The sequence below is a fragment of the Naegleria gruberi genome, assembly GCF_000004985.1.
Source record: "Naegleria gruberi genomic scaffold NAEGRscaffold_15, whole genome shotgun sequence".
Classification (NCBI taxonomy): domain Eukaryota; phylum Heterolobosea; class Eutetramitea; order Acrasida; family Naegleriidae; genus Naegleria; species Naegleria gruberi.
In genome coordinates this window covers 85,157-109,681 of record NW_003163312.1, presented here as the reverse complement: position 1 = coordinate 109,681, position 24,525 = coordinate 85,157, and the positions used below count along the sequence as shown (strand labels likewise).

The following is a 24,525-nucleotide window of genomic DNA, read 5'->3' as shown; positions in this document are numbered from 1 at the left end:
GTTGTTATGGAAGCCTTTTTTCATTTTTTTTGTCTGTAAACATCATTTGGCGCCATTCACCATACAACAACGAAGAAATTTTGATTTTCTTTCCACCACGAACAACTATTTTTAAATACAACCTCTATTGTGAGTTTTCGTGTTTGAAATTTATCAAACACTCACAATACATCATCCAATAATAAGATATCTAGGTTCGGGTTTTGTTATGATAAAGTTTTGCTGGTTATTGCTTGGCAAATATTGAAGGCTTGCTGTTTGCCATCAAAGCATTTTTGTTATTTTCCCCAGCCAAAAATTTTTATTGTAATAACAACCAGCAAGTGGTTAACCGCAAAAATTTAGAAATCTTGTTGAAAAAAAAATCGTCAAACAAGTAAGTTATCACTCTTCTCGCTTTTTTTACTTACACCACAAAGAATGACTAGCAAGAGAAAGAATAACGGTAGAGCTTTGGTTAACAGAGGTAAGACTAGAGCCGTCAGATGTGATAACTGCGGTAAGAGCGTCCCAAAGGATAAGTCCATCAAGAAGTTCTTGGTTAGAAGCATTGTTGAATCTGCTGCTGTCAAGGATATTGGTGACGCTTCTGCTTATGAAGAATATGAATTGCCAAAGATGTACTTGAAGCTCCATTACTGTGTCTCTTGTGCTATCCACGGTAGAATTGTTCGTGTCCGTTCTAAGGATGGTAGAAAGGTCAGAGCTCCACCAATGAAGCCAAAGAGAAAGCAAGAATAAATTTATTCAAAATAAACTTTTAAAATTAATCATACTTGAAATGTTTGTGTTTTTGAAAATCCGAATTCCTTCATCTTTTCTCTCATTTTCACTTGTGTGAAATGACTTAAGTTCCAAAACAAGAAGCTTTCACTTTCCTTCCTAAGCATTGACCTTTTGGATAATGTTTACATCTTATTTCACTTAGTTACTGTTTAAATTGTCAAGAATAATACTAATTTTATTAACATGAATTTTAAATATTATTTTGAGCAAAAATGTAGAGACTGCTCACTGATGAAACAGCAATAATATTTTCAGTTGGGTGCCAAGTGAGGTGAAGACACTTCTTGGAAAAGTCTGAGACTTCGAATTGATCTTCCTTCTTGCTTTTCCTTGTCAAAAGACCTGTTGACTTTTTTTGTTTCTTGATTGTTGGGGTTGGAGAGGCTTCAAAGTGATCATGATTCTTTCCTTGTTTATCATAAACATGGATATGATTCTTGTAAGAACCAGTCAAGATTTGACTACCATCACCACTGAAACAACATTCAAACTTATCAAAGATACAATCATTTTCATAGAGATCGCATAATTTTGATCGCAAACCTTCATGCATGTTAAATACCTTCAAAGGCCTATTTTCCATCTTGACATCCCACAATTTAAGAGTCATGTAATCTCTTGAAAGGATATATCTACCATCTGGACTGAATTGAGCATCGGAAACAGAGGCAATAATTTCAGAGAAGAAAGTCTTGCTTGATGGATCTTCTTCAACTTCGAATACCTTGGCATATGAACTGCAAGTACTAGATTGTCTCAAGTCACCCAACTTTATCGTACCCTTACTGCTACTATACAAAAATGTGCTGCATTGTTCAGGGTGGAATGAAGCAGAGGTGATAACTTCTGACAAATCTTCCATATTGGATGGCTTTATATCTACAATGTTGTGACTTTCCTTTTGATGGTTAATATGCCACAAATTGATACGAAGATCATCAGCTGATAAAAATGTTTCTCCATCGGTATTGAAAGAGATGGAATTAATGTGGTAAGCGTGTGCATTGGCAAAAATTTTCTTAGGTGTGTGAGAAATAACATTTTCAGCCTTGTTTACAGATGGTATCTTCAATTCCTTAATATCGCTCACGCTTCTAATGTTACCATTCAAGTTAAGATTGGAAATCTTTTTGTTTTGCTTTTCGTGAACCTTCCAAAATTTAATTGTCTTGTCTGTTTAAATGTTAACAACAATACAATATAACTTTAAATTACATACCGTTTGTTGTTAATAAAAAGAGATTATTATTACATTTAGATGGATACCACTTGATTTTGTTAATTTTCTCTTCAATTTCTAAACTCTTCAAGTAGTCAAATTCGGCTTCATGACTTTGAAATTCCGTCATTACACCATATTCCGCTCCAACTTTCCTCTTTTGTTGGTTTCGTTGCAACACAACTACTCTTCCACCTCTATCACCAATAGCAAGGTAGTTACCAGTACGGTCAAACTCCAATGCTGATATTATATCATCTGTTTACCAATGGTAAAGTGTTTAGGAATTAATTTGTTATTGTTGTGAAAAGAAAAAAATTAAAACAAAAGTTCATTAGAACAACAATAAGAAAATAAATGATACTATACCATCTACAGGTTCTTCGCTTTTGTTATCACCAAAAACTTGTTGAAATTTCCACTCAGATTTGGACATTTTGTTTTAAATTATAATTGTACAAGAAGAAAAAATTAGTCTCTCGTAAAGGATGTTTTGTGTATATACAGGAAGGTAAATCACAGTTTTTGAAGAACTAGTGTGATTGTATCAGACAGGAACTGAATGGAGATACCCAATATGATTTTAAAATGGAGGGAAATGGAGAAGTGTGGGATGAAAAACGAGAGGGTGAAACGCTAGAATTTTTTTCAGGATTTTTTACCCCACAACAGATTGGTGGGATAGGTTGTTGAAGCTCTTGGATGCTTGCGTAAAAATGCTTTACAATGATAAAGAATTTTGTGATGCTGGTACAAAAGTACTGTAATTGCGGTTGAAAAGACTCTTGATTTTGGAAGAGTTGTCGGCACAAGATGCAACCTTTTTAACTTTTAAATAGGGCCTTTATTGCGTTGTTTGTCAAACAACACGAGGATCTTGTGTGATTTACATTGAATATCTATTCAATTTATTGGGTAACAGAACAACAGTGTTCTCTCTCATACCACTTATTCTGAAACATACAATCTGAAGATCATTGTATTAAAACAAAGAATGGATGACGAATGAATTAGTCATTGTAAAAATGGTCACTACAACTCTGTAACCTAATACTGATCACTTTGGTTCAATCGTATTGTGTGTTGAACTGAAATGTATTTAGAAAATATATATTATTATTTGGAAAATAGATAATAGTTTTAGTACAGTATTATTAATTTTAAAATTATAATAAATAAGTGACATATTGGTTAAATATTTCAATTAATTGTGTTGAACGTAACACTCTAAATCGAAATTGAGCTGTAGCTGAGGTATTTAATAATTTAAAAAAATGAGGAAGCTCATCTCGGGTTTGTTTGTGCAAACACCTCAAAAATTTTCTTTGGAGACGCTCAAGTAAGTCAATCATCATGTGATGGATTCGGATTTATAATATTAATAGTAAATTATGTGATGTGTTGGAACAAAACAAAGTGATAAATGAATTAAATTCGGATGTTGTCATTGAAACTTTACGATCTATTTCCGAGTTGATGGTGTGGGGAGACAAACATAATGAAAGATTTTGGGAGTAAGTTTATCGGACATAATTATAATAATTTTTGAAAAGCTTGTTTTTGGAGAGGAATGTCTTTCACTTCTTTTTCAACGTACTATCACAACCGAACTCACCTAATCACGTCAAGAAACAATTAATTCAATCTATTAGTATTATGATTCAAAATATGAACAACAAAAATTCCCTGTGTATGTACATACATTCGATGATCATTGGAAATTAATTTTCTTGTTAGATTTTTTACTCTCCAATAATCACATCAATGAATTGATTAACCACCCTTTGGATTTTGCGGATGAAGAACTTTTGGCTTATTACATTAATTTCCTGAAAACAATTTCTTTGAAATTTGACAAATCAATGATTCAATTCTTTTTTGACAGCGTATGTTTTCATATGAATTTGATAGTATTAATAATTTTCAGGTTAATTCTAGATTCCCTCTTTATGATCAAGCTATAAAGTTCTGTAATCACACCGATAGCATGATCAGAATTGCAGTAAGAACAATCACATTGAATACATACAGTGGTAGGTTGACAAGGATTTTAAAATTTAACTCTCTCAAGTCAATGATGTGGCACTCCACAAATATGTAGTTTCCACACCATATTTTTCTTTATTGGCAGACTTTTTCATAGATCAACTTTCTTCCTTGAATTATATAATAATTAAATCAAGAGAAAACAAGTCACAAATAAGGATGTTAGAGGACTATTCAGCAGATTTGTTGGATCATTTATACTATTTAAAGGATATTTACAATACAAAAATAGAAGGAATGGATGAAAAATTAACAGAATCCATTGTAGATTTGACAATCAAGAAAGTAATTAGGGATTCAATTATAAGTTTCTCTTGTAGCGATGAGGAACATAATCACATTGATAATAAGTTTGGATTATTATTGGAAACAATTTTATATTGTATTTCTCAAGTTTATTCTGTTTTTACAAATGAAGAATTAATAGAGAGATTAACTTATCTACTGTTTTCAAAAGAGATAGGATGTGAAAATTCATTTATTGAAATGGTATTCGATCAAGTTCAAAGGAGGAACGATAATGAGTCACTATTACTGAGTTCATTATGTTTTATGTATTCTATGATTGTGAATGAATGTAAGTAATTCAAATAATCAAATATTATTGATTCAGAAATAATAACAGCAACACCAACAGGTCCGTTATTGACAATTGGAATGGCTAAAGTTTCTGAAGTTAATCAGTCATCTTTTGATCAGTCAGACAATTGTTTCTTTAACACTATTACCTACTTGATGGGACATAGTGCACCAACGAGAATTAATACATACCATATGATTTATAGAATTTTGACAGCATTATGGAGTAGTTTGGATGAAACCAATTCATTATACATTGAAAATTATCTTCCGACCCTGAAGAAGCAATTTTCCAAGTGCAAGGAGGTTATGAAAAAATTATTTACAGAACTGAGTGTATTTGACTTTTTGGATGAACTACAAGTGGAATTTACACAATACCAAAGATTATTCTCTTTAAGATCAGATGCCACTGTTTCTGATATTTCTACATTAATGAATTATGAAGAAAACGAAACTTCACAATCACCATTTGATCAAATACCACTTCAAAAATCAAATAAGAAGATCGAGACAAATACTAGATTTGAAATTCATGAATTTTTATTGATATATGAGTTTGTATGCAAATCTCCAATTTTGAGTAAGCTCATTTTAGGGAGAGAAAAACTAGTATCACTCTCAGATATTATTAATCCAAAACCAGAATATTGTCCTGGAGAGGAAGCTGTTATGATCAATAGAGAAACTATTCGCTGCAGTATTACTTCTCCAATTACATTTCCTCAAATGGTTCCTAGCTCACCAAAGAAAGCTCCTGGAGGTACTCCAACTAGAACAAATGTAAACACACCTGTTGGTCATGTTACTCCAACCAAAAAGGATAATAGAGAAATGCGCCATATTTTCTTTGATGCAAACTATCTCTACATTGTAACTGTTGACGTTAATAGGATTGGTTTTGGAATTGTGGAAGAAACTGTTCCATTATTTACTGTTGATGTATGTTATTTATTTATATCATAGTTATTCTTACAATTTTATTGCTTAGCTGAAAACAAATGAGCAAAACAAGTTTTCAATGAGACTTGTGGCAGAAAGGAAACAACTTGGATCTCCACTAGTTCTTTTTGATAAAAAATTGGTGTTTGATGATTTCAAGATTGCTAAGGAAGTCAAATCAATAATTGATAAGAAGATTGAGGATTGTAAAGAATTAAAACAAACAGAGTTTAAACAAGTTTTTTCAGATTAAATAAATAATTTAATATTATTTTAATTATTAAATTCAAATATTAAAAAAATGCGAGCAATTATCAAAGGCATTAAATACTCATCCCGAAACTCTGTCAAGTCATCATCATCGAAATGTGTGCAAACATGTCTACCAAAACAATCTTCTATTTTATTTAATAATATTTCATCACTAAATTCAAGACAATATCATAAAACTGTTCATGTTACGGAAACTATCAAGGAAAAGAGAAGAAGAGAACATGAAATGCACACAAACAAGAAGTATTTACACACAAGTGGAGATGAAAGTGTTTTAAAAGGATATAAACCTGTTATTGGATTGGAAATTCACGCTCAAATTAAATCTAAGAGCAAACTCTTTTCAACAAGTTCAACAGAGTTTACAAACTCCATGCCAAACGTAAATGTCACTTTGTTTGATGCTTCTTTTCCTGGTACTTTACCTTCATTGAACGAATACTGTATCAGACAAGCAGTTAAGACTGGATTAGCTGTTGGAGGAAAAATTAATTTATACTCTCAATTCGACAGAAAACATTACTTTTATCCTGATCTTCCACTTGGATATCAAATTACTCAACAATTTTATCCTCTAGTTTCTGAAGGTAAATTGAGAATTGACATTCCACAAGGAGATGGTACATATAAACCAAAGTATATTAGAATTGCTCGTATTCAAGTTGAACAAGATTCTGGTAAATCTGTTCATGATTTGGATAATACCTTAATTGATTTAAATAGAGCTGGTAATCCATTGATGGAAATTATTACCTATCCAGATTTGAATTCAAGTTTGGAGGCTGAATTATTTGTTAAAAAACTTCAATTCATGTTGAGACATATTGGAACATGTGATGGTAATATGGAAGAAGGTAGTTTGAGATGTGATGTTAACGTATCAGTATACAATGCATCAGCTGGTGATCACCCACTAAGTGGTACTAGATGTGAAGTCAAGAATATTTCCAGTGCTAACAATATTCCTCGTGCTATTGATTTTGAAATCAAGAGACATATCGAATTATTGACAAATGGACAAAAAATTGAACAACAAACCAGAACATTTGATGCCAAAAAGGGAGAAACTTTACTTTTAAGAAGTAAGGAAAATATTCCAGACTACAAGTTCTTCCCAGATCCAGATTTGCCATATGTAGAACTTACTGAAGATTATGTTGAATCTGTTAAAACTACTATTCCATCTCTTCCTGATGATATTGTCGAAAAGTTGACAAGTGAACCATACAATTTGAATTTCTATGATGCCAATATTTTATTGACCAATAATGGAGGAGTTGAATTCTTTGAGACAATTTTGCATGATTCTAGATGGTCATCTAAATTGAATCCAAAACTTGTTGCTAACTGGATTGCTAGTGAGCTTATGGGTTTACTCAATGCATCTGAAATCACACTAAGTGATAGTCCTGTATCATATATTCAAATTGGATCGATTGTTGAAGCTATTCAACATGAAGATATCTCTGGTAAAATGGCAAAGAAGATTATCAAGATAATGTTTGATGAAAAGAGTGGAGAGATGGCACTGGATATTGCAGAAAAGAATGGTTGGAGACAAATAACAGACAAGAATGTTATTGGAGAGTTATGTGATAAGATTATCGCTGAACATCCAACAGAAGTTGGAAACCTTAGAAATGGTAAGGAAAATGTATTCCAATTTTTAGTTGCACAAGTGATTAAACTTTCGAAGGGTAATGCATCACCATCTTTAGTCAATCAAATTTTAAGAGAAAAGGCTACTAATAAACCAACAACAACAGACTAATATATATTATCATTGTATATCAAATGCAAAAGATTCAAACTTGATGTTTTGACTTGTTACGATTTTGGCGCAAAAATTAGGTTTAAAAAAAAATGGATAACTTTCAAATCTACGAAGAGATTGGAAAGGGTAGCAGTTCTGTAGTTTATAAAGGTAGAAAAAGAAAAACTATAGAATATGCTGCTGTAAAATGTATAGAGAAACACCATAAACAAAAGGTGTTTACAGAGGTACGTTCCGCCATCATACAATAATTTTATTTAAAACAATAACAAATTTAAGGCAAAAGTTTTGAATATGCTTTCTCATACAAATGTATTAAAATTTTATAGTTGGTATGAAACAACGAATCATTATTGGATTATTGTAGAATTTTGTACTGGAGATTTAATGACAGTTTTAAGTCAAGATCATAAACTTCCCGAAGATACAATTCATCTTTTTGCTTTGGATATCATCAGTGGCCTTCAGTAAGTAAATTTATATGAAGCGGATAGTTTAACGAGTTGTAGATATGTTCATTCAAGAGGTGTAGTTTATTGTGATTTAAAACCTTCAAACATCCTTATTGATGGTTGTGGTATTTTAAAATTAAGTGGTTTTGGATTATCTAAATTAATGAAGGACATTGATCAAAGTTTAGCTACATCAACACCATCGACTGATAAAACTGTAAATGATGGTAAACTTAAAAGAGGAACTCTTTGTTACACAGCTCCAGAATTATTGATGGGAGGAATCCATTCAATTTACTCGGATTTTTGGTCTCTTGGATGTATTCTTTATGAGATGGCTTCTGGACAACCTCCTTATGTTGGATCGACACCTGAACAAACTATGGAATTAATTTTGAACTCGGAATTGAAGCCTTTGGAAAATTGTAGTGAAGAATTGAATTCTCTTATTAGATCATTATTACAAAAACATCCAACAGATAGAATTTCATGGGATGACCTAAGAGATCACAAATTTTGGAGAGAAAAGGCAGCACCACCTCCAGAAGAATTAAGAAAATATTTAGCTCCTTCTCCTGTTTATCTGAATAGTGTTAAGGTTGTTTCTTCCCAAAAAACCTCAAAAAGCGAGAATGTAATGAGACTTTCAAAGATTGTCCAATCCAATCTTGAAAAAGAGTTGGGTCCTAGTTATGATGGAAGATCTTCAGAAAAACCATCCACTAAGAAAGTCACAGATATTGAATATAATTTCGATGAATCCGATGGAGATAGTGGTGATGAACTTTCTAAAGAGAAGGCAGAGTTAGATGACGAAGAACAAGGTTTTAGTGATTCCTCAGAAACAAGAGGAAATAGTTCTAAGGAACCAACTGGAGAACCAATGATCAGAAGATCTACCTCCCAATCAAATATCGCTAACATCAAACTTTCCATCCAAGAAGTTCAAAAATTAATGTTCAACCAATCCGACACCTATGTCAAACCAATTATCATGAACTCCAGAATTGAAAAAGTTACTAGTCCAAAGTTCGACAAAACTAAACTTCCTTTTGAACCTCATCCTCTCAAGAAGGTTTTAAACATGCCTCAAAAAGAGCTGGAAGGATTCCTTACTCAAATTTACAAAGCTCTTGGAGGAAATGGAGACAATACTATGAAATTGAATTGTTTGTGCTATTTTGAAACACTTTGCACAGATACCCAATCATCTAACTTGCTTGTTAACAGCTCCTTGATGAAGTTGTTCATTAAAATGCTAAGAGCTTACAAGTCTCCAATGCTCAGAGTTAGATTATGTTCTGTTACTGGTCTTTTGGTAAGACATGCAACATACATTTCCGGAGATCTCCTTAATAATGAAATATTCGACGTCTTTGTAGAACTTGTCATGAAGGACAATGGTGTAAAGGTAAAGAGAAGAGCACTGGCCTGCTTAGGAGAATTGGTGTTCTATGTTGCTACACAGATTCCTTCCCAAAATCAAAAGGAAATCACCCTTGTTGATTTACCTGTATCAATTGTTAGTACAGTTGTTGAAAGTCTTAAGTATGCTGATGAAGTTGTTCAACATTATGCCACAAAAACAATTGAAAATATTGCTGCCCAAAGTCCTCAATACTCTCAAAAGTTTGCCACAATTGATTGTATCTCTTCCCTTCTCCAAATTTTCAATACCAGTAAGAATGAATTCTTGAGAGGAAGTGCTATCTCATCACTTTCTAGAATGTCAAGAAATAAGTCCAATCTTTCTTCACAACTTATTGATTTAATAACGCCAAAGAAAATTGCTGCTCTTTTAAAGGACAGTAATATTAGAGTTCAACAATCTGCAGTCAATATTATTAATCTTGCAATTTTGACTGATAGCAACACTAAGCAATGCAAACAATTAATAGAAGATCCAGCATTTGAAGAAAGCTTATCCTCTTTAGTTGATCACTCTAATTATACAATCAGAGCTAAGGCTCTTATTACATATTTCATCATCTCAAAGAGCAATCCAACATTTATCGTGAAGAATTTCGGTCCAAAGCTATGTGCTTGCTTGGATAGAATGATGAACAAAGAGAAGGAACAATATGTCAAGACATGTATGGCTGGAGTTCTTGATAGTATTGCTGAAATGATTCCAACCCTTCTTCAACAAGTCTCCCAACAACTTGATAAGGGTATGACATCAACATCTGCAGCAAATCAAAACAAGACTCTTGAATTTGTTTTGCTCGTAATGACTACCCCTTCCCTGAGCGAAAAGATGATAACAGAGAACGTTTTGCTCCAACTATCAAAACTTTTGACTCAATTAGGATCCAAGTCAGGTACTGAAGAATCTTCCAACTCTATACTTTTGGTTATTGAAGCCCTTTCAAGACAGCCAACCACTGCTTCCTTCCACAAAGTTGTTGTTAATTCTTTGTTACCATCATTAGTAGATATGCTCAATAATTCTAATGGTGATGTGAGATTCTTGTGTTTGAAGATTTTCACTGATATTCTTGTTCAATTCTTGAATGATAAGAATGTTTATAGTATTGAAGATCCTAACCACGAGTGTACAAAACAAATTAATGATTTCATCGTAAAGAATGTTTTGCCAAAGTACAAACAAATACTGGATGATCAAGACCCTATTCCATTGTATGGATTAAAGTTATTGAATAACATTGCTGAACACAACCCAGGCTTCATTGGTGTTATTCACCACTTTAATATAATTCCAAAGCTGTTTGAATTCTTCGAGTTAGAACATAGAAATAACAACGTACACAATGTTAGATTGATTTTGAAGGTTGTAAATGCAGAAGTTTTGACTTCAGATCAACTCTTCAAGCTTGGTATAATCACAAAATTGAGTGCTGTTTTGAAGTACGCCTTTGAAAATGGTGTAGATACTTTCTTTGAACCTTGTTTAGGTATAGTCGACAATCTTTTATATAAGGCAGCAAAACTTGTTCATTCTTCAAAGAATAAGGGAGATGACTCTAAACAAGCAGCTGAAACATTGGTTCAAAACAATGAAGCATTGGTTGACAACCTTCAAGTTTTCATGAAACTCTGTTCTCATGAAGATTTAACCATAGCTGAGTCAGCATGTCATGTTGTTCTCCTATTGGCTCAACAATATTCCTCAACTCATGAACAATTATTTTCACAACAAGTTTTGGGACTCATCCGTAAAATTCTTCTCAATCATGTAAATTCATTCGAGGAAACTAATGAAATTGATGAGAGTGTGACTAGAATTTGTAATTATATGCTTAACATTTTGCTAATTATTTGCCAAAGTAATTCCAAGATGATAGCAAAACTGAAACGAGAAGACATGTTGATGGTTGCAGTCAACAAAGTCTCAGATATTGGAAATCAATCACTACTTACTCTTGCAACATCAATCAAAAAGTTATTAGCTGAATAAAATATTTATCAATTTATTTCTTATTAATTGAGATAATCTTATTGTATCTTGCTTTGATAACTTGTTTTGATCTACTCAATTCCTTAGCAATATCAAGTAAAACACTATCAAATTCATCACCAACAATCAACGTTCCAATTTGAAGACCCTTAGTTTGAAGAGTAACCAAAATATGCCTATCGTCCTCATATGTAAATTTGTGTACTATTCCATCATGAATAATCTCAGAATCCTTTTCTACATGATGTACATTATCTTCTTCATCAGAAGATGAGTCAATCGATCCAACATCTTCGAATGGTAGTATCTTTGAAGTGGATAACTCCAAATCAGGCTTCAAAAATACTTCACTGAGACTACTTTCATTCAATGGATTAATTGGTTGTTCAATTATTGGATTTTCAATAATAGGTGGAATTTCTACTTGTGGTTGAACTGCTACTATTTGGTCTATCTTTTCTGTGGTTAATAAATTATTTTCAAGGGATGTTATATCCTCTGTATCTTGTTTCTTCTTTTTCTTTGGATTGATTTTTTCATTCTTCTTTCTCTTCTTTTCGCCTGTATCTTTTGTTTGGTCCAAATCTGACTCTGATTCAGAAATATTATCTCTAGGTACATAGGTGTGTATTTTGCTTAGGTCTTTGTAACTTACTGGAATCTCTTTCCTTGTTAATTTGCTTGTTATTTTAAAAAGTTTGATTGACTCGAATAAATATGAATAATCTACTTGACTATCATCTTTCTTTTTGGTACTACCACTACCTTCATGTTGTTGGTTTGTTTCTTCTGCAATAGTTCTGAACGTTTTGAAAGGATTAAACTCTAGAGATGCTGCTCTTTTCCCTATCATATTTTTATATCTGACTCTTAGTTGTTTCGATGACTTGTTTGGAACGAACTCATCTCTGATTCTTTCCCACTTAATTGTTGTTCCAGGTTTCCAATGTTTTTTAAGGCCAATCAAGAGTAAATTATCCTCAGGTATTGTAAAAACCATTCTTTTAGATCCTATTCCTCTTTCTGCAGTTGTATTCAAGTAGTAAATACTCTCCTGTATTTCTGCTAACAAGCTTTGATTTGAAAATAACTTGAAAGGTTTTAAAAATTTTACAAATAATTCCCAATTAATTTGATTGTTGATATAAAAGAAAGAATAGTCAAAATCAATAAATATATCCATTGAATCAATTCCTTCCACATCCAGTATTGAGGTAGTAAGCAGTTCAATCCATTCTTCAACATTTCTTTCTTCGTTTCTTTCGTTTGGAGTGAATGAATTTTCGGTTAGAGTAACCTTCTTTGATCCATCTAATAAATTTACAATTTTAACGTCTTTAGAAACATTAAATAAATATAATAATTTTCTCATTTTGTTATTTACAGCCTCTTTCTTGATAACTAAATAGGAAGTGATGAGATTTTTGAATTTCTTGTTCAATTCCTTTAATTCTTGATTAAAACTTGATAGGAAATAGTTATAAAACAGTAATTGAGTATGTGTTTGAATTTGATATTGCAATTCCTTCATTTGCTCATCTGATATTACACTTTGGGATGAGAATATACTGGATATTGAATTATTAGAGGAAGAAGGAGGACTTGATGGGCTTGATTGAGTTGGAACAGATGCATTAGATGAAGATGCCACAACATTACTACTTGTTGATGCATTTGGCAAATTAACTCCTCTAGAGAACATCAGGTCATATGTTGGAAATATCGTAGAAGGAACTATTGGAAATTGGTTGAAATTCTTAGTTGCACCACTTTGTGGAAATAATTGAGGTGCCATAATCTGTGGAAATGGAAATTGGTAAGGTTGTGATGGTATTTGTACATTGTTTAACATATTTACAGAGTTTGAGCTAGCTGTTGTCTGCTTTGTTGGACTTTTGGGTCGTATACTAGGTAAAACTGATGGTTTTTCAAACTTTTGATATTTCTTCCTTCCTCGTTTAGCTTGACTAGAACTACCATCAAACTCATCATCAGGCAGTATCATATCATCCCAATCGATCCAATCAAAATTTTCCAATTCTATATCTTCATCTTCGTTCAAATCCTGATAATCATCATCCTCTTCATCATCATCATCATCAAATAAACCTAAAATATCGGATTTTGTGTTATCGGAATATGAAAAATTTTGATTCGAGTCCAAACTATTATTATTAAGTGTTGTAACACTTTCAAAATTGTTATTTTCGTCGTTTGTTATTGTTGTGGTTGGAAGATTTTGATGATCGTTCTGTTGTTGTGTATCGACAGCATTTGAATTGTCATCATGGCTCATTTTTTTAAACTTTATTTTCTTTTTTCTTTTTCGAAAAATTTTAAACCCAGAATCATAAGGCACAACACTGAGCTATTAATACTGATATTATTATGAAGAAATGAAACACAGTTACAATAAACTCAAAATTATATAGGAATACTTTAGCTTTTCCATAATTGGTTATTGAAATGGTGAAATTTTAATGTTTTTAAGGTTAAATATGGTTTATTTATTGTTGTTGGTGGTGCATTTTACTCATTGTCAAAATTTGATGAATTTTTACATTTGGATTACTGTGTTATTGGTACAATATTTTGCTTATTTCTTCAACTTATACTTCTTAATGAGTTCAACAAGGAACTTAGTATCAGTAGCCTTTTGAATGAATGGATGGTTCAAAAGATCATCAGCTGAGGCTCTCTTTTGAGGATTCTTAGCAAGAGCACAAGCCAAAAAGTCCTTAAAGACATTTGACCACTTCTCTGGTTCTCTCAAAGTTGGAGGTGGTTGAGTGGCAATAATGAACAAAGCTCTCAATGGTGGCAAGTCAAGCAATGGTGGTTCACCATCAGCCATTTCCAAAGCCATAATACCCAAAGACCAAATGTCAACCTTGGTGTCATAATCAACTCCACGAATAACTTCCTAAATAATAATATTTAAATAAATAAAATTGAAAAACTAAACTTACAGGTGCCTATAATAAAATTGTAAATTTAAAATTGAATTAAAACAAGAAAACTTACCATCCAGTATGGAGTACCAACGACTGATCGTCTCTTATCAGCAGTTTGGGATAATTCAGCACAGAAACCAAAGTCAGCCAATTTGACATCACCATTTTCTCCAAGAAGTACGTTATCTGATTTGATATCACGGTGAATTCTTTGATTATCGTGGAGGTACTTGAGTGATTTCAAAATTTCCTTACAAACAGCAGCAATTTCTGGTTCAGAGAATTGAGTGCTCAATAACAAATCTGTGAGTTTACCACCACTCATCATTTCCATGACAATCCACAAATCTTGATTGTGTGAGTATGCTCCTACGTATTTTACAATATTTTCATGTTGACAAGAGTGCATCATTGCAATTTCGTTTTCTAATGTTTCTAACTTGGTGTCAGCTTTAATCTGTATAATCTTGATGGCAACTTTCATACCAGTCTTGTTGTGAATACCCTTGTAAACAACGGCAGAAGAACCTTCATCAAGTCTTTGGAGTTTACCAAATACTTTAGTTGGGTCTTCATTTTGGAGATATTCAACAAGACGTTGTTTCTTACCGCCAATTGGTTTTTGTTTAGCAGCTGCTTCATCTGGTCTTTGCATATTATTAGTTGCCAAGTCCAAAATACCCAAAACAGCATCTTGATTTTGAACAGCTTCATCTTTTGTGATACCAGATGTTTTAAGCATGGTTTCCCATTCTGGTGGAAGACCAACGAAACCGGTCTATTTGAAATTAGTCAACCAACTGTCAAAATAATAATAAAACCTACCTCACTGTTATAGTCAACGTGAATATTATGTTTGAATTCGAATGGTTTTGAAATAACAAATCCTTGAACATTATCTTGAGATGAGCTCATTGTAGGTAAGAGATTTGGATTCACAGCAGAATTTTCATCATATTGAGCACTATCTCCAAATGTATCTTTCCATTGTGTTGGTACACCTTTCAAAGTACCTTGGTTGAGGTCAACTTCAATATGCACTCCCCTTTTAAAGTCGGTTGGCCCAGAAATTTCGCACTTGATTGCATCAGCATCGTAGGCTGGTGATTTATCCTTTTTTTTAGTGAAAAAGCCCATTCTTATATGTATGGTGATGATATATAAATTATACAAGCAAGTAGGAATTAAACTACTAGTTAATTTTGTTTTTAAAAACTACTACTACAAAATATGAATGACAATTGTCTCCAAATTATTAGTGTGTTGTGTGTGATGAAGTATATATTATTATTGCGTTATTCAATTTAAAAAAACCTCGCTTGTTGTTATATTCCCTTGAAGAGTAGAGTAGCACAAACAACAATCAGCAGCAGTTAGATGAACGCAAAGCTATTTTTTCCAAGTTGTGTTGTTGAGAAAAAGGATCACAACGGCTCTAGAGTTCACAGATGAGTATCGTGGGAGACAGCGAAAGAGTATTGCTCATCCCTTATGCTTTACTCGTCACATTCTAAGACAGTTGACGTGTTTTGTATTCAAATGTCAACTAGTGAGGTGGAAGAAATAAAATTTGGGGATAAAGACTTCCAAATTATTCTGTGCCTCTCTATGTGTTATCGAATAAGGTGAGCATCTCTCTCTTAACTGTGCATTATTGTCCCATATTATTAGCTTGTAGATATTATTATGATTATTATTATGATTCAGAATTGAAAACAATGTGAATTGAATCAAATTGATATCAAATCTCTAAGGTGATTGAATGGAATATTCTTTCCAATTTCTTATTGATTAGTTTAACTCAGCCACAAATCTATAGCAATAAGGACAAGATTTTGATAGAATACACACCTCTTAAATCAGCGTTTGGTGAGATGATTGAATTCAATCAATAAAAACACCACGAATATTGATTCTTTTCGCTTGATTTCAGAAAACAATACTCACGAAACAAAAAAACAACCATACAATACGACCGTGAAGTCACACCATAATAGCATAAGGAAAAACAAGCACACAACAACTGTGAAGTCACACCTTTTAAAAGTCCCAACAAGACAATTTACAGAATATTTATTTTAATTGATTGCCACACAGCAAAAAGCAAAATCATTAACGTTAATCAAAATTTAAAAATCGCTTTAAAAAATGAAGAGTACTCTCACTTCGCGACACGCTCTTTGTACAGTATCAAAGTTGCTTTCTCACAGTTCGAATGTTTTAAATCACCACAATACCGCCTTATCAATGACCATTGGTAGTGGTCATATGATGATGAAAAATAATTCTGGACTAAATTTTTCTTCTTCGTCAAGATTGATAAATTCAAAGCCTATCTTTTCTTCGATATCGAAGTAGGTATTTGATTTTCTTCTATTAATTAATATATTTAGTTCTCATATTGGATCTTCTCTGCTTAACAATAATAATTTGTGGAGCAACAAAATAGCTTCTTATCATACAAACATTATTAATTTAAATAATGTCCCACCTTCCTCCGATAATGATAATAATCAAAATCAAAGAATACTTGAAGCAAAGAAAAAAATCGAGGAAAGAATGAAGAATTCATCAACAGCAAAATCACTTCTTACACCAATGAATGCCGATAGTGTTGTTCAAATTGCAAAGGACAAATCACTCTCAATAGTTAAAGCTATTCCTGGTGTTACTTGGAAAGTTACAGTATTTCTTTTTGATGCTCTTAAGAGTGTTATAATGAGACCTACTGTTGTGAAGGATTGGTATGCTAAAGCTAGGGATGTTACTGTTCATGAAATTAAACACTATGTTGCAGGAAGTAAATTATTAGCAAGTGACGTACGATATGCATTTGCTTTAACAACAAAAGTTTTGAGAGGTAATGCATTATCAAGAAGAGAAAGAAATCAACTTTTGAGAACAGTTTCAGATATTTTCCGTCTCGTACCTTTTGCAATTATTGTTGTTGTACCATTCTTGGAATTTGCTTTACCAGTTCTGTTGAAACTCTTCCCAAATATGCTTCCATCACAATTTGAAGATGGATTAAAAAAGAAGGAAAAATTATTGAAAGAAGTTAAAGCTAAAGTTGAACTTGCTAAATTCTTACAAGATACAGTTGAATTGATGGTACAAGATTTGAGAAGCAGTGAATCTACTGAAACAGCTGCTCAATCCGAGGAATTGAATAATTTTATTGAAAAGATTAGAAATGGTGAAAGTTGTTCTAATGATGATATTGTTAAATTTGCTAAACTTTTCAAAGATGAAATTACTTTGGATCACATGTCAAGAGCACAACTTGTTGCTATGTGTAAATATATGGGTATTACGCCATACGGATCTGATGCAATTCTTAGATACAGATTGAGATCAAAGATGAGAAGATTGAAGGCTGATGATCGTTTAATTTATTGGGAAGGTGTTAACTCTCTTTCAAATGAAGAGCTTATGTATGCCTGTAAGGAAAGAGGTATGAAAATTGGAGTATCAAAGAAGGAACTTCAAAAACAATTGAGAGAATGGATTGAATTATCATTTGATAAGAATATTCCATCATCATTACTTATTATATCTCGTGCTTTTGTTTTCAATGATAAGGTACAAAGTGAGGAAGCTATCAAGATGGCTCTTGGTTCTCTTTCAGATGAAGTTGTCGATGAAGTCGGTATGCAAACTTCTCCAACTCAAGATTATGAAAAGAAACTTGCTTCACTGAAACGTACCGAAAAGTTAATTAAGACTGAAGAAGAGGAAAAGAAGAAATTCGTCTTGAAGGAAGAATTAACAAGCTCAACTCCAGCTACTCCATCAACAACAACTGAATCTAAACAAACTCCAGTTGAAACTGCTCCAGAAGCACCAAAAGTTGCTCTTGATCCTGAATTTGAAAAGGAAGAAGTTAAGAAAGCTAAGGAAGAAAAGATTAGAATTCTTAATGAAATTCTTGCTACTTTGGCTTCAAGAAGTTCAGTGGAACCTGAAAGAGAAGAATTGGAAGATTTAATCAGTGATCATATTGATATTGTTGACCAAACTAAAGGACAAGATCCTGTTGTCAAGATTAGTAGACTTAGTAACAGAGTTGGTAAATTGATTGAAAAGATTGAAAAGGATATTGATTATGTTGATCAATCTATTGCTGATTCTCTTAATCTTTTGGATAAGGATAAGGATGGTGTTATTACAGTTGAAGAACTTAAACAAGCTCTCAGTGTTTTGAAAGAAAAACCATCAGAAGAATTGATAAAGGAAATTATTGACAGAATTGATGCCGACAAGGATGGTGTCATTACTGTCAAGGATATTTTGCTTGAATTCAAACAGGGCAAATTGAAAGAATAAATCTAAGAGAGTAAAATACAAAATTATTTAATAAGTTGGTGCATTATTCTTCAAAAGGTTCTTCTTATCTTCGGTAAACCATCTAGCATCATACAGTGAATCAACAAATTTGATCTTAATATCACAATCGTAGGCACTATCGACATAAAAAATTTTAATAGCATCATCAAAACGGGATCCAACATGATACCACAACAATTCGGTTGTATCATCATAAATACTATCAACCCATTTTACAGCACAATCGGCATCATAATCACTGATCACACGAAGAATTTTCAAATCAGCATCATATGGACTATCAACTTTAAATACTCTCATTTTATTTTAATTTTAAATTGTGTTCTATTTACAGAACATTTTACGAATAAGCTTATTTTCATAGAGCATGAAATTTGAACAAAGAATAGAAATGCACAAATATTGCGTTGTAAATTTTTTTATTTAATTAAAAAAGTCATTCAACAAACAACATCTAGGACTACTTTAAGGTTACATTCTATCATCATGACAGCACTAGTCTTACCCCTCACTAGTCCTCCACTATACCGCACGTAATTGGAATCGAGTCGTATCTGCTACCATGTTTCAACTAATTACAAGATGAAATGAACAGGGCTACAATAGCTCTCGCTGTTGGCGTCCTAAGAACTCTCGCAATAGTCGTTGTTTAATTGGCCGTTCTTCTTGATCTTTTTAAGCACAAGATTCAATAGATGTTGTTGTCTCAATACAATTTTCAAGAAAAAACAGAATCAAACACATGACCCAAGATAAAATTGAGGTTGAGATTTCATCTAATCAAGCTGATCAAACTCAAAGAAAATCAAGAAATCCATTCAAGAAGAAGGATGCTGACCAACAGAAACAACAAGCTCAAAGTGGTGGAGATGAGCAAATTCATGATGTTAGAGAACCAGATTTGAAATTCCATGATGCATTCACAATTTATAAGATTATTGGTATTAATTGGATTATTATTCTATTGGGAACAATTGGAGCTATGGGAAGTGGTGTTATTCCAATCAGGTAAGTTTATTCAGAACGCATGTGTTAATTTACTGTTCAAAATGTCCATTATTATTATACTCATGTTAATTCAGTTTCCAATTTGTTATGGGTGATTTAGTTAATGTCTTTTCACCAACAAAAGCTGATGGTACTGCAATTACTGTCGCTGAGCAAAAATCTCTCATTTCAACCTATGCAGGTCAATTTGCCATTATTGCTGCAGGTTCTGCCATTGCCAATTTCATGTCTCAATTCTTCTTGAATTGGGCAAGTGAAAGAATTGGTGTAGCTTTGAGAGGTGCCTATTTTGATTCACTCACCACTCAAGAAATGGGTTTCTTTGATATTAAGAAGGTTGGAAGTCTTACCATTACTCTATCTGAGGATATTAGTAGAATTCAGGAAATTTACACAGTCAAATTGGCAACTCTCTTCCAAAACATGACACAATTCATTGTTGGTGTTGTTTTGGCTTTGACAACTGGATGGGAAATGGCTCTTGTTATGATTTCTACCACTCCTCTCATGGTATTGGGTGTTGTTGTTCTTGGAGGAATTATTAGAAAGCTCACTTTGAAGATTAACAAAGCCAATGATCACAGTGCTGCAATTGCTACTGAGGTAACATCATGTATGAGAACAGTTAGATCAATGGCTGGTGAAGAAAAGGAAAGATCAAGATATAAGAGAGATGTTAGAAAGATGTATTTGGCTGGTATTGGAAAGTCATTTTCTTTGGGAGCTACGTTTGGATTATTGACAGCTATTTTGTGGGGAACTGCTGCTTTAGCTTTCTGGGTAAGTAGTTATTAGTAATTTCTTATTGAGTTTCTAATAATGTAACATAGTTTGGTGGAGGTTTAGTTGTTGAATCAAAGATGAATATTGGAAGTATGATGAAAATCTTTGGTCTCTCACTCTTTGCCATTATGGGTATTTCAGGAACTGGTGGTTTCTTCCCAGATTATACTAAAGCTATGGTTTCTCAAAAGACAGTTTTGAAAATCTTAAAGAGAAAGGCAGCCATTCCATTCCAAGGAGGTAAAACACTTGAAAAAATTATTGGAAACGTAACCTTTGCAAATGTTGATTTTATTTATCCATCACGTCCAAATGTGACTGTATTGAAGAATTTCAGTTTGGATATTAAGGCAGGTGAAGCTGCTGCTTTGGTTGGTCCATCAGGTTCTGGTAAATCAACCATTGTAGGTTTGTTGGAAAGATTTTATGAACCAGCAAGTGGTAAAGTCTACTTGGATGGAGTTGATTTGGCTGAATTGGATCCAATGTGGTTACATAGAAATCTTGGAATTGTTACACAAGGTAAGTGTTGCTAATTTTGTTTCGAATTGTTTCTAATATTTTCATATAGAACCTATTTGTAAGTTGTTTCATAATATTGGAATTTAAGGAAATTAACATTTTACAGTGTTTGCAACTACTATTTACAAGAATATTGCATATGCAATTGGTGAAGAAAACACATCAATGGAACAAGTTATTGAAGCTGCCAAATCAGCCAACTGTCACAGTTTCATCATGGATCTTCCAGAAGGGTACAATACATTATTGGGTGAACGTGGTGTTTCACTCTCAGGTGGTCAAAAGCAACGTGTCTGTATTGCTCGTGCCTTATTACAAAATCCAAAGATTCTTTTATTGGATGAAGCTACCTCTGCATTGGATACTGAATCTGAAGCTCTCGTTCAAGCTGCTTTGGATTTGTTAATGAAGGGAAGAACAACCATTTGCATTGCTCACAGATTATCCACTGTTAGAAATTCTGATAAGATTTGTGTGTTGGCAAAGGGAGTTTTGAAAGAGACGGGAACACACGAAGAGTTGATGAAAATTCCAAATGGAATTTACATGAATCTTGCTCAAAAACAAATGCTCTTCTCTCATGAACAGGATTTGGAGGTAACGTTGGATGTTCTTCAATAAATTATTTGTAAATTATCGTTTTCTTTTGGAGGAATTTGTTTTGGTAGATTTTTCCTTGTTGAAAGATTCAATAAGGTCTGAGGAAATATTTTCTGTTGGCTCCCAGGAATTGTCACTCTCTGGATATCCCTTCCATTTGATTAGATAATATTTCTTCTTACGAATAGTTTTGCATTGTAACAGTTTTTCAACTTGGTAGACATCATCATCCTGATCACTCATTGAATCAGAGTCAACTGTTTCTTCTTTGGTGGAAGATTGACTGGAGAGATCGATAATAACCGGTGGAATTTCATCTTTCTTTGAAATTTCTTTCACATCATCTTGCGTTACGCATTCATCTGCACATTTTGATTCATTTTGAATCTCTACTGATGCCATTTCTGAACAAGTGGAAGATGATGGTTCACTTTCTTTTTTAGAGTTTTTACGTGTAGTCTTTTGCTTCTTTTTCTTTGGCTTAATTGGGTTTTTAATTTTCTCTGGTTTTGGGAATTTTAGATCTTGATAATCCTTAACAACTTTTTCAATTACTTCTGTTGTAGCTAATTCATCTGGAGACTCTTCTCTTTCTTTGAGATACTCAAAATACTCTAAATACTTCTCTGTAGACCTTCCAACAGTTTGAAACTGGTGTAGTTTGTGTTTTCCCCACATAAAATTTGAGATACACGATCCACAAATGAAAGTATTTTCACAACACTTGCAACAAAATAGTACGTCTTGTACTCTATTCTTGCAAATGGAGCAATTGAGAAGGACCTGGTTTTCAAATTTGAATATACTTTTTGAATTGGTTTGAGGGAGACATGTTTGGCAGTAATGAGAGGTTACTTGTTTCGTCGTTGAATTATTGATACCATATATTACTTTATGGTTGAGTATATTATTACAAGAATCGCACGTATAGACACGATATCTTGAATTCTTTGCATTCCACAAAATTTTTCTCAGCTCTTTAGTATTAATAGCACAATCAAATTGAATGCCTCCAACATTCACATGTTTATCGTGCAATAACTCTATAAAACACTCAACGTGATAAACTCCGTCCCAACTAGTGCAACCAATTTCAACAGTTTTACCTCTTACATTATTTTGAGAGAGTGATTGATGACTCTTGCAATGCTTATATCTACAAGCAGCTCTTCCATTTCTATCAATATCAAAAATATAATTCATCTGAGTTGATGCTAATTTAAATATTGGATACAATTTCTTGAGTTTCTCAATAATTTCCTTAATAATTTTATGCTTTTCCAATAAATCTTCTTTGAATATTAAATCCATTTCCTTTCTTGATTGATTAACTTCATACCAAGTACTTTTACAGTATTTAGTAAATGAACGTTCTCTCGCACCCCAAATTGATTCCTTAAAATTATAAACGTATTGATATTTAGTTAATTTCTCATTAGATTTTTCATAGAAATGTAACAAATATCTCCACAAATTTACATCTAATAATAAGCTAACATCATTATTATTAATTGATGATGAATTTTCGTCTTGTTTTTCATCTTCGGAGGAAGTGTTGCTTATTGTTGCAGTTTGAATTGGTTCATGCAAACCGAAAAATTGTTTACTTGTCATTGTAAGAGTAATCAGTGATGAACAATCCAAATATTCAAAAACACACCCCATCAACTCGGGTACTTCAAGCAATGGCCTTAAAACGCCAATTTCAAAGCCAATAACAATTCGCATTTTTTTTAATTATTATTATTATTTAAATATTATTTAATTCTTGATGAGGATTGATCCATAGGAAGGAAACTTTGACAAGTCATTGTTTTATTGAAGAATAAAATTTTGAAAATATTGTAAATGACAATTACAATATTATTTTTGTAATCTGCTTCAAGTTCACGTTTGAATCTATTAATAATTTAATGCTTCGGAAGTGAACCTGAAGCAGGAACTATTTTCAAAATCAAAAAAAAATATTAAATTATAAAGTTTCATCGCCCACTAGTGGAAAATGTCTTCCTCCGATAATAATAATACAACAGAGCAAAAATTTGATTACTTTCTCGTGTTAGATTTTGAAGCCTCTTGTGATGATAAGATTAAAAACTTTAGGAATGAAATTATTGAATTTCCAACTGTGGCCATCAATGCTAAAACTGTAAAAATTGATCATGAATTTCATTATTATGTTAAACCAAAGGCTAATCCAATTTTGACTGATTTTTGTAAAGAATTGACTGGTATTCAACAAGATTGGATTGATAATGGAGTTGAATTTGAAGATGTATTGAAATTTCACAATCAATGGATGATGGATAATTTCATTTCTAAAAATTTGACCTTTGCATTTGTAACGTGTGGTGATTGGGATTTAAAAACCATGATCACTAAACAATGTAGAAAGGAAAATATCAAGGTTCCTTCATACTTTTCAAGTTGGGTCAATATTAAGAAAAAGTATACTGAAATTTATTCGAAACATGTCCATGGAATGACTGATATGCTAAACCATATGAAATTGGAATTAATTGGCAAACATCATAGTGGTATTGATGATTGTAAAAATATTGCTAGAATTCTGTGTGAAATGCTGAAACAGGGAAAGCAAATTGACATTACTGCACACATTGATGATTTCAAAGATATGTATGTCGATAAGAAAAAGAAGAAATAAATAAATATTTGGATTTCCAGTCCTCAAACAGGAACTGAAGAAATTTCTATCCAAAAGAATGTCTATATTCTTTGAGAGGAAAATTGAATGGTGACAGAGATAATTCTTCAAGGCATACTGAACTTGTTACAAAATACTTTTTATTATTAATTTTGAA

At 32.6% G+C, this 24,525-nt stretch overlaps 11 protein-coding genes across 11 annotated transcripts; 7 read left to right on the top strand and 4 right to left on the bottom strand.

The window, feature by feature from the left end:
- The first annotated feature begins 364 nt into the window (after nucleotides 1–364).
- NAEGRDRAFT_36106 (uncharacterized protein) lies at nucleotides 365–774 on the top strand. The gene is made up of 2 exons (XM_002679019.1): nucleotides 365–376; nucleotides 420–774. The coding sequence occupies exon 2, from the start codon at nucleotides 421–423 to the stop codon at nucleotides 739–741; it is 321 nt and encodes a 106-aa protein (XP_002679065.1). The 5' UTR covers nucleotides 365–376; nucleotide 420; the 3' UTR covers nucleotides 742–774.
- Nucleotides 775–942: 168 nt separating this feature from the next.
- On the bottom strand, nucleotides 943–2,653 carry NAEGRDRAFT_79147 (protein phosphatase 2A 55 kDa regulatory B subunit). The gene is made up of 3 exons (XM_002678909.1): nucleotides 2,375–2,653; nucleotides 2,006–2,263; nucleotides 943–1,959 (listed from the first exon to the last, which is right to left on the bottom strand). The coding sequence occupies exons 1-3, from the start codon at nucleotides 2,439–2,441 to the stop codon at nucleotides 977–979; spliced, it is 1,308 nt and encodes a 435-aa protein (XP_002678955.1). The 5' UTR covers nucleotides 2,442–2,653; the 3' UTR covers nucleotides 943–976.
- Nucleotides 2,654–3,279: 626 nt separating this feature from the next.
- Nucleotides 3,280–5,596, top strand: NAEGRDRAFT_65654 (uncharacterized protein; the record flags this gene model as incomplete). The annotated part of the gene is made up of 7 exons (XM_002679018.1): nucleotides 3,280–3,344; nucleotides 3,391–3,519; nucleotides 3,559–3,695; nucleotides 3,743–3,891; nucleotides 3,933–4,038; nucleotides 4,284–4,628; nucleotides 4,677–5,596. The coding sequence occupies 7 exons, from the start codon at nucleotides 3,280–3,282 to the stop codon at nucleotides 5,594–5,596; spliced, it is 1,851 nt and encodes a 616-aa protein (XP_002679064.1).
- Nucleotides 5,597–5,942: 346 nt separating this feature from the next.
- NAEGRDRAFT_36099 (aspartyl/glutamyl-tRNA amidotransferase subunit B) lies at nucleotides 5,943–7,616 on the top strand (the record flags this gene model as incomplete). The annotated part of the gene is made up of 1 exon (XM_002679017.1): nucleotides 5,943–7,616. Exon 1 carries the CDS (start codon nucleotides 6,072–6,074, stop codon nucleotides 7,614–7,616), a length of 1,545 nt encoding a protein of 514 aa, XP_002679063.1. The 5' UTR covers nucleotides 5,943–6,071.
- A 92-nt stretch (nucleotides 7,617–7,708) lies between these two features.
- On the top strand, nucleotides 7,709–8,597 carry NAEGRDRAFT_32341 (uncharacterized protein; the record flags this gene model as incomplete). The annotated part of the gene is made up of 3 exons (XM_002679016.1): nucleotides 7,709–7,846; nucleotides 7,899–8,086; nucleotides 8,129–8,597. Coding segments are annotated over 3 exons (795 nt in total), but the record flags the coding sequence as incomplete, so codon positions are not given.
- Nucleotides 8,598–11,502: 2,905 nt separating this feature from the next.
- On the bottom strand, nucleotides 11,503–13,785 carry NAEGRDRAFT_47823 (uncharacterized protein; the record flags this gene model as incomplete). The annotated part of the gene is made up of 1 exon (XM_002678908.1): nucleotides 11,503–13,785. The coding sequence occupies one exon, from the start codon at nucleotides 13,783–13,785 to the stop codon at nucleotides 11,503–11,505; it is 2,283 nt and encodes a 760-aa protein (XP_002678954.1).
- A 300-nt stretch (nucleotides 13,786–14,085) lies between these two features.
- NAEGRDRAFT_32381 (uncharacterized protein) lies at nucleotides 14,086–15,098 on the bottom strand (the record flags this gene model as incomplete). Its single annotated transcript, XM_002678907.1, has 2 exons — nucleotides 14,086–14,412; nucleotides 14,502–15,098. The coding sequence occupies 2 exons, from the start codon at nucleotides 15,096–15,098 to the stop codon at nucleotides 14,086–14,088; spliced, it is 924 nt and encodes a 307-aa protein (XP_002678953.1).
- Nucleotides 15,099–17,161: 2,063 nt separating this feature from the next.
- Nucleotides 17,162–18,769, top strand: NAEGRDRAFT_32474 (uncharacterized protein; the record flags this gene model as incomplete). The annotated part of the gene is made up of 1 exon (XM_002679015.1): nucleotides 17,162–18,769. The coding sequence occupies one exon, from the start codon at nucleotides 17,162–17,164 to the stop codon at nucleotides 18,767–18,769; it is 1,608 nt and encodes a 535-aa protein (XP_002679061.1).
- A 1,116-nt stretch (nucleotides 18,770–19,885) lies between these two features.
- NAEGRDRAFT_32327 (uncharacterized protein) lies at nucleotides 19,886–21,724 on the top strand (the record flags this gene model as incomplete). Its single annotated transcript, XM_002679014.1, has 3 exons — nucleotides 19,886–20,578; nucleotides 20,629–21,109; nucleotides 21,210–21,724. The coding sequence occupies 3 exons, from the start codon at nucleotides 19,886–19,888 to the stop codon at nucleotides 21,722–21,724; spliced, it is 1,689 nt and encodes a 562-aa protein (XP_002679060.1).
- A 769-nt stretch (nucleotides 21,725–22,493) lies between these two features.
- NAEGRDRAFT_65647 (uncharacterized protein) lies at nucleotides 22,494–23,431 on the bottom strand (the record flags this gene model as incomplete). Its single annotated transcript, XM_002678906.1, has 2 exons — nucleotides 22,494–22,557; nucleotides 22,665–23,431. The coding sequence occupies 2 exons, from the start codon at nucleotides 23,429–23,431 to the stop codon at nucleotides 22,494–22,496; spliced, it is 831 nt and encodes a 276-aa protein (XP_002678952.1).
- A 218-nt stretch (nucleotides 23,432–23,649) lies between these two features.
- Nucleotides 23,650–24,420, top strand: NAEGRDRAFT_55709 (exonuclease III protein). Its single transcript, XM_002679013.1, has one exon. The coding sequence runs from the start codon at nucleotides 23,706–23,708 to the stop codon at nucleotides 24,366–24,368; it is 663 nt and encodes a 220-aa protein (XP_002679059.1). The 5' UTR covers nucleotides 23,650–23,705; the 3' UTR covers nucleotides 24,369–24,420.
- Nucleotides 24,421–24,525: the final 105 nt, after the last annotated feature.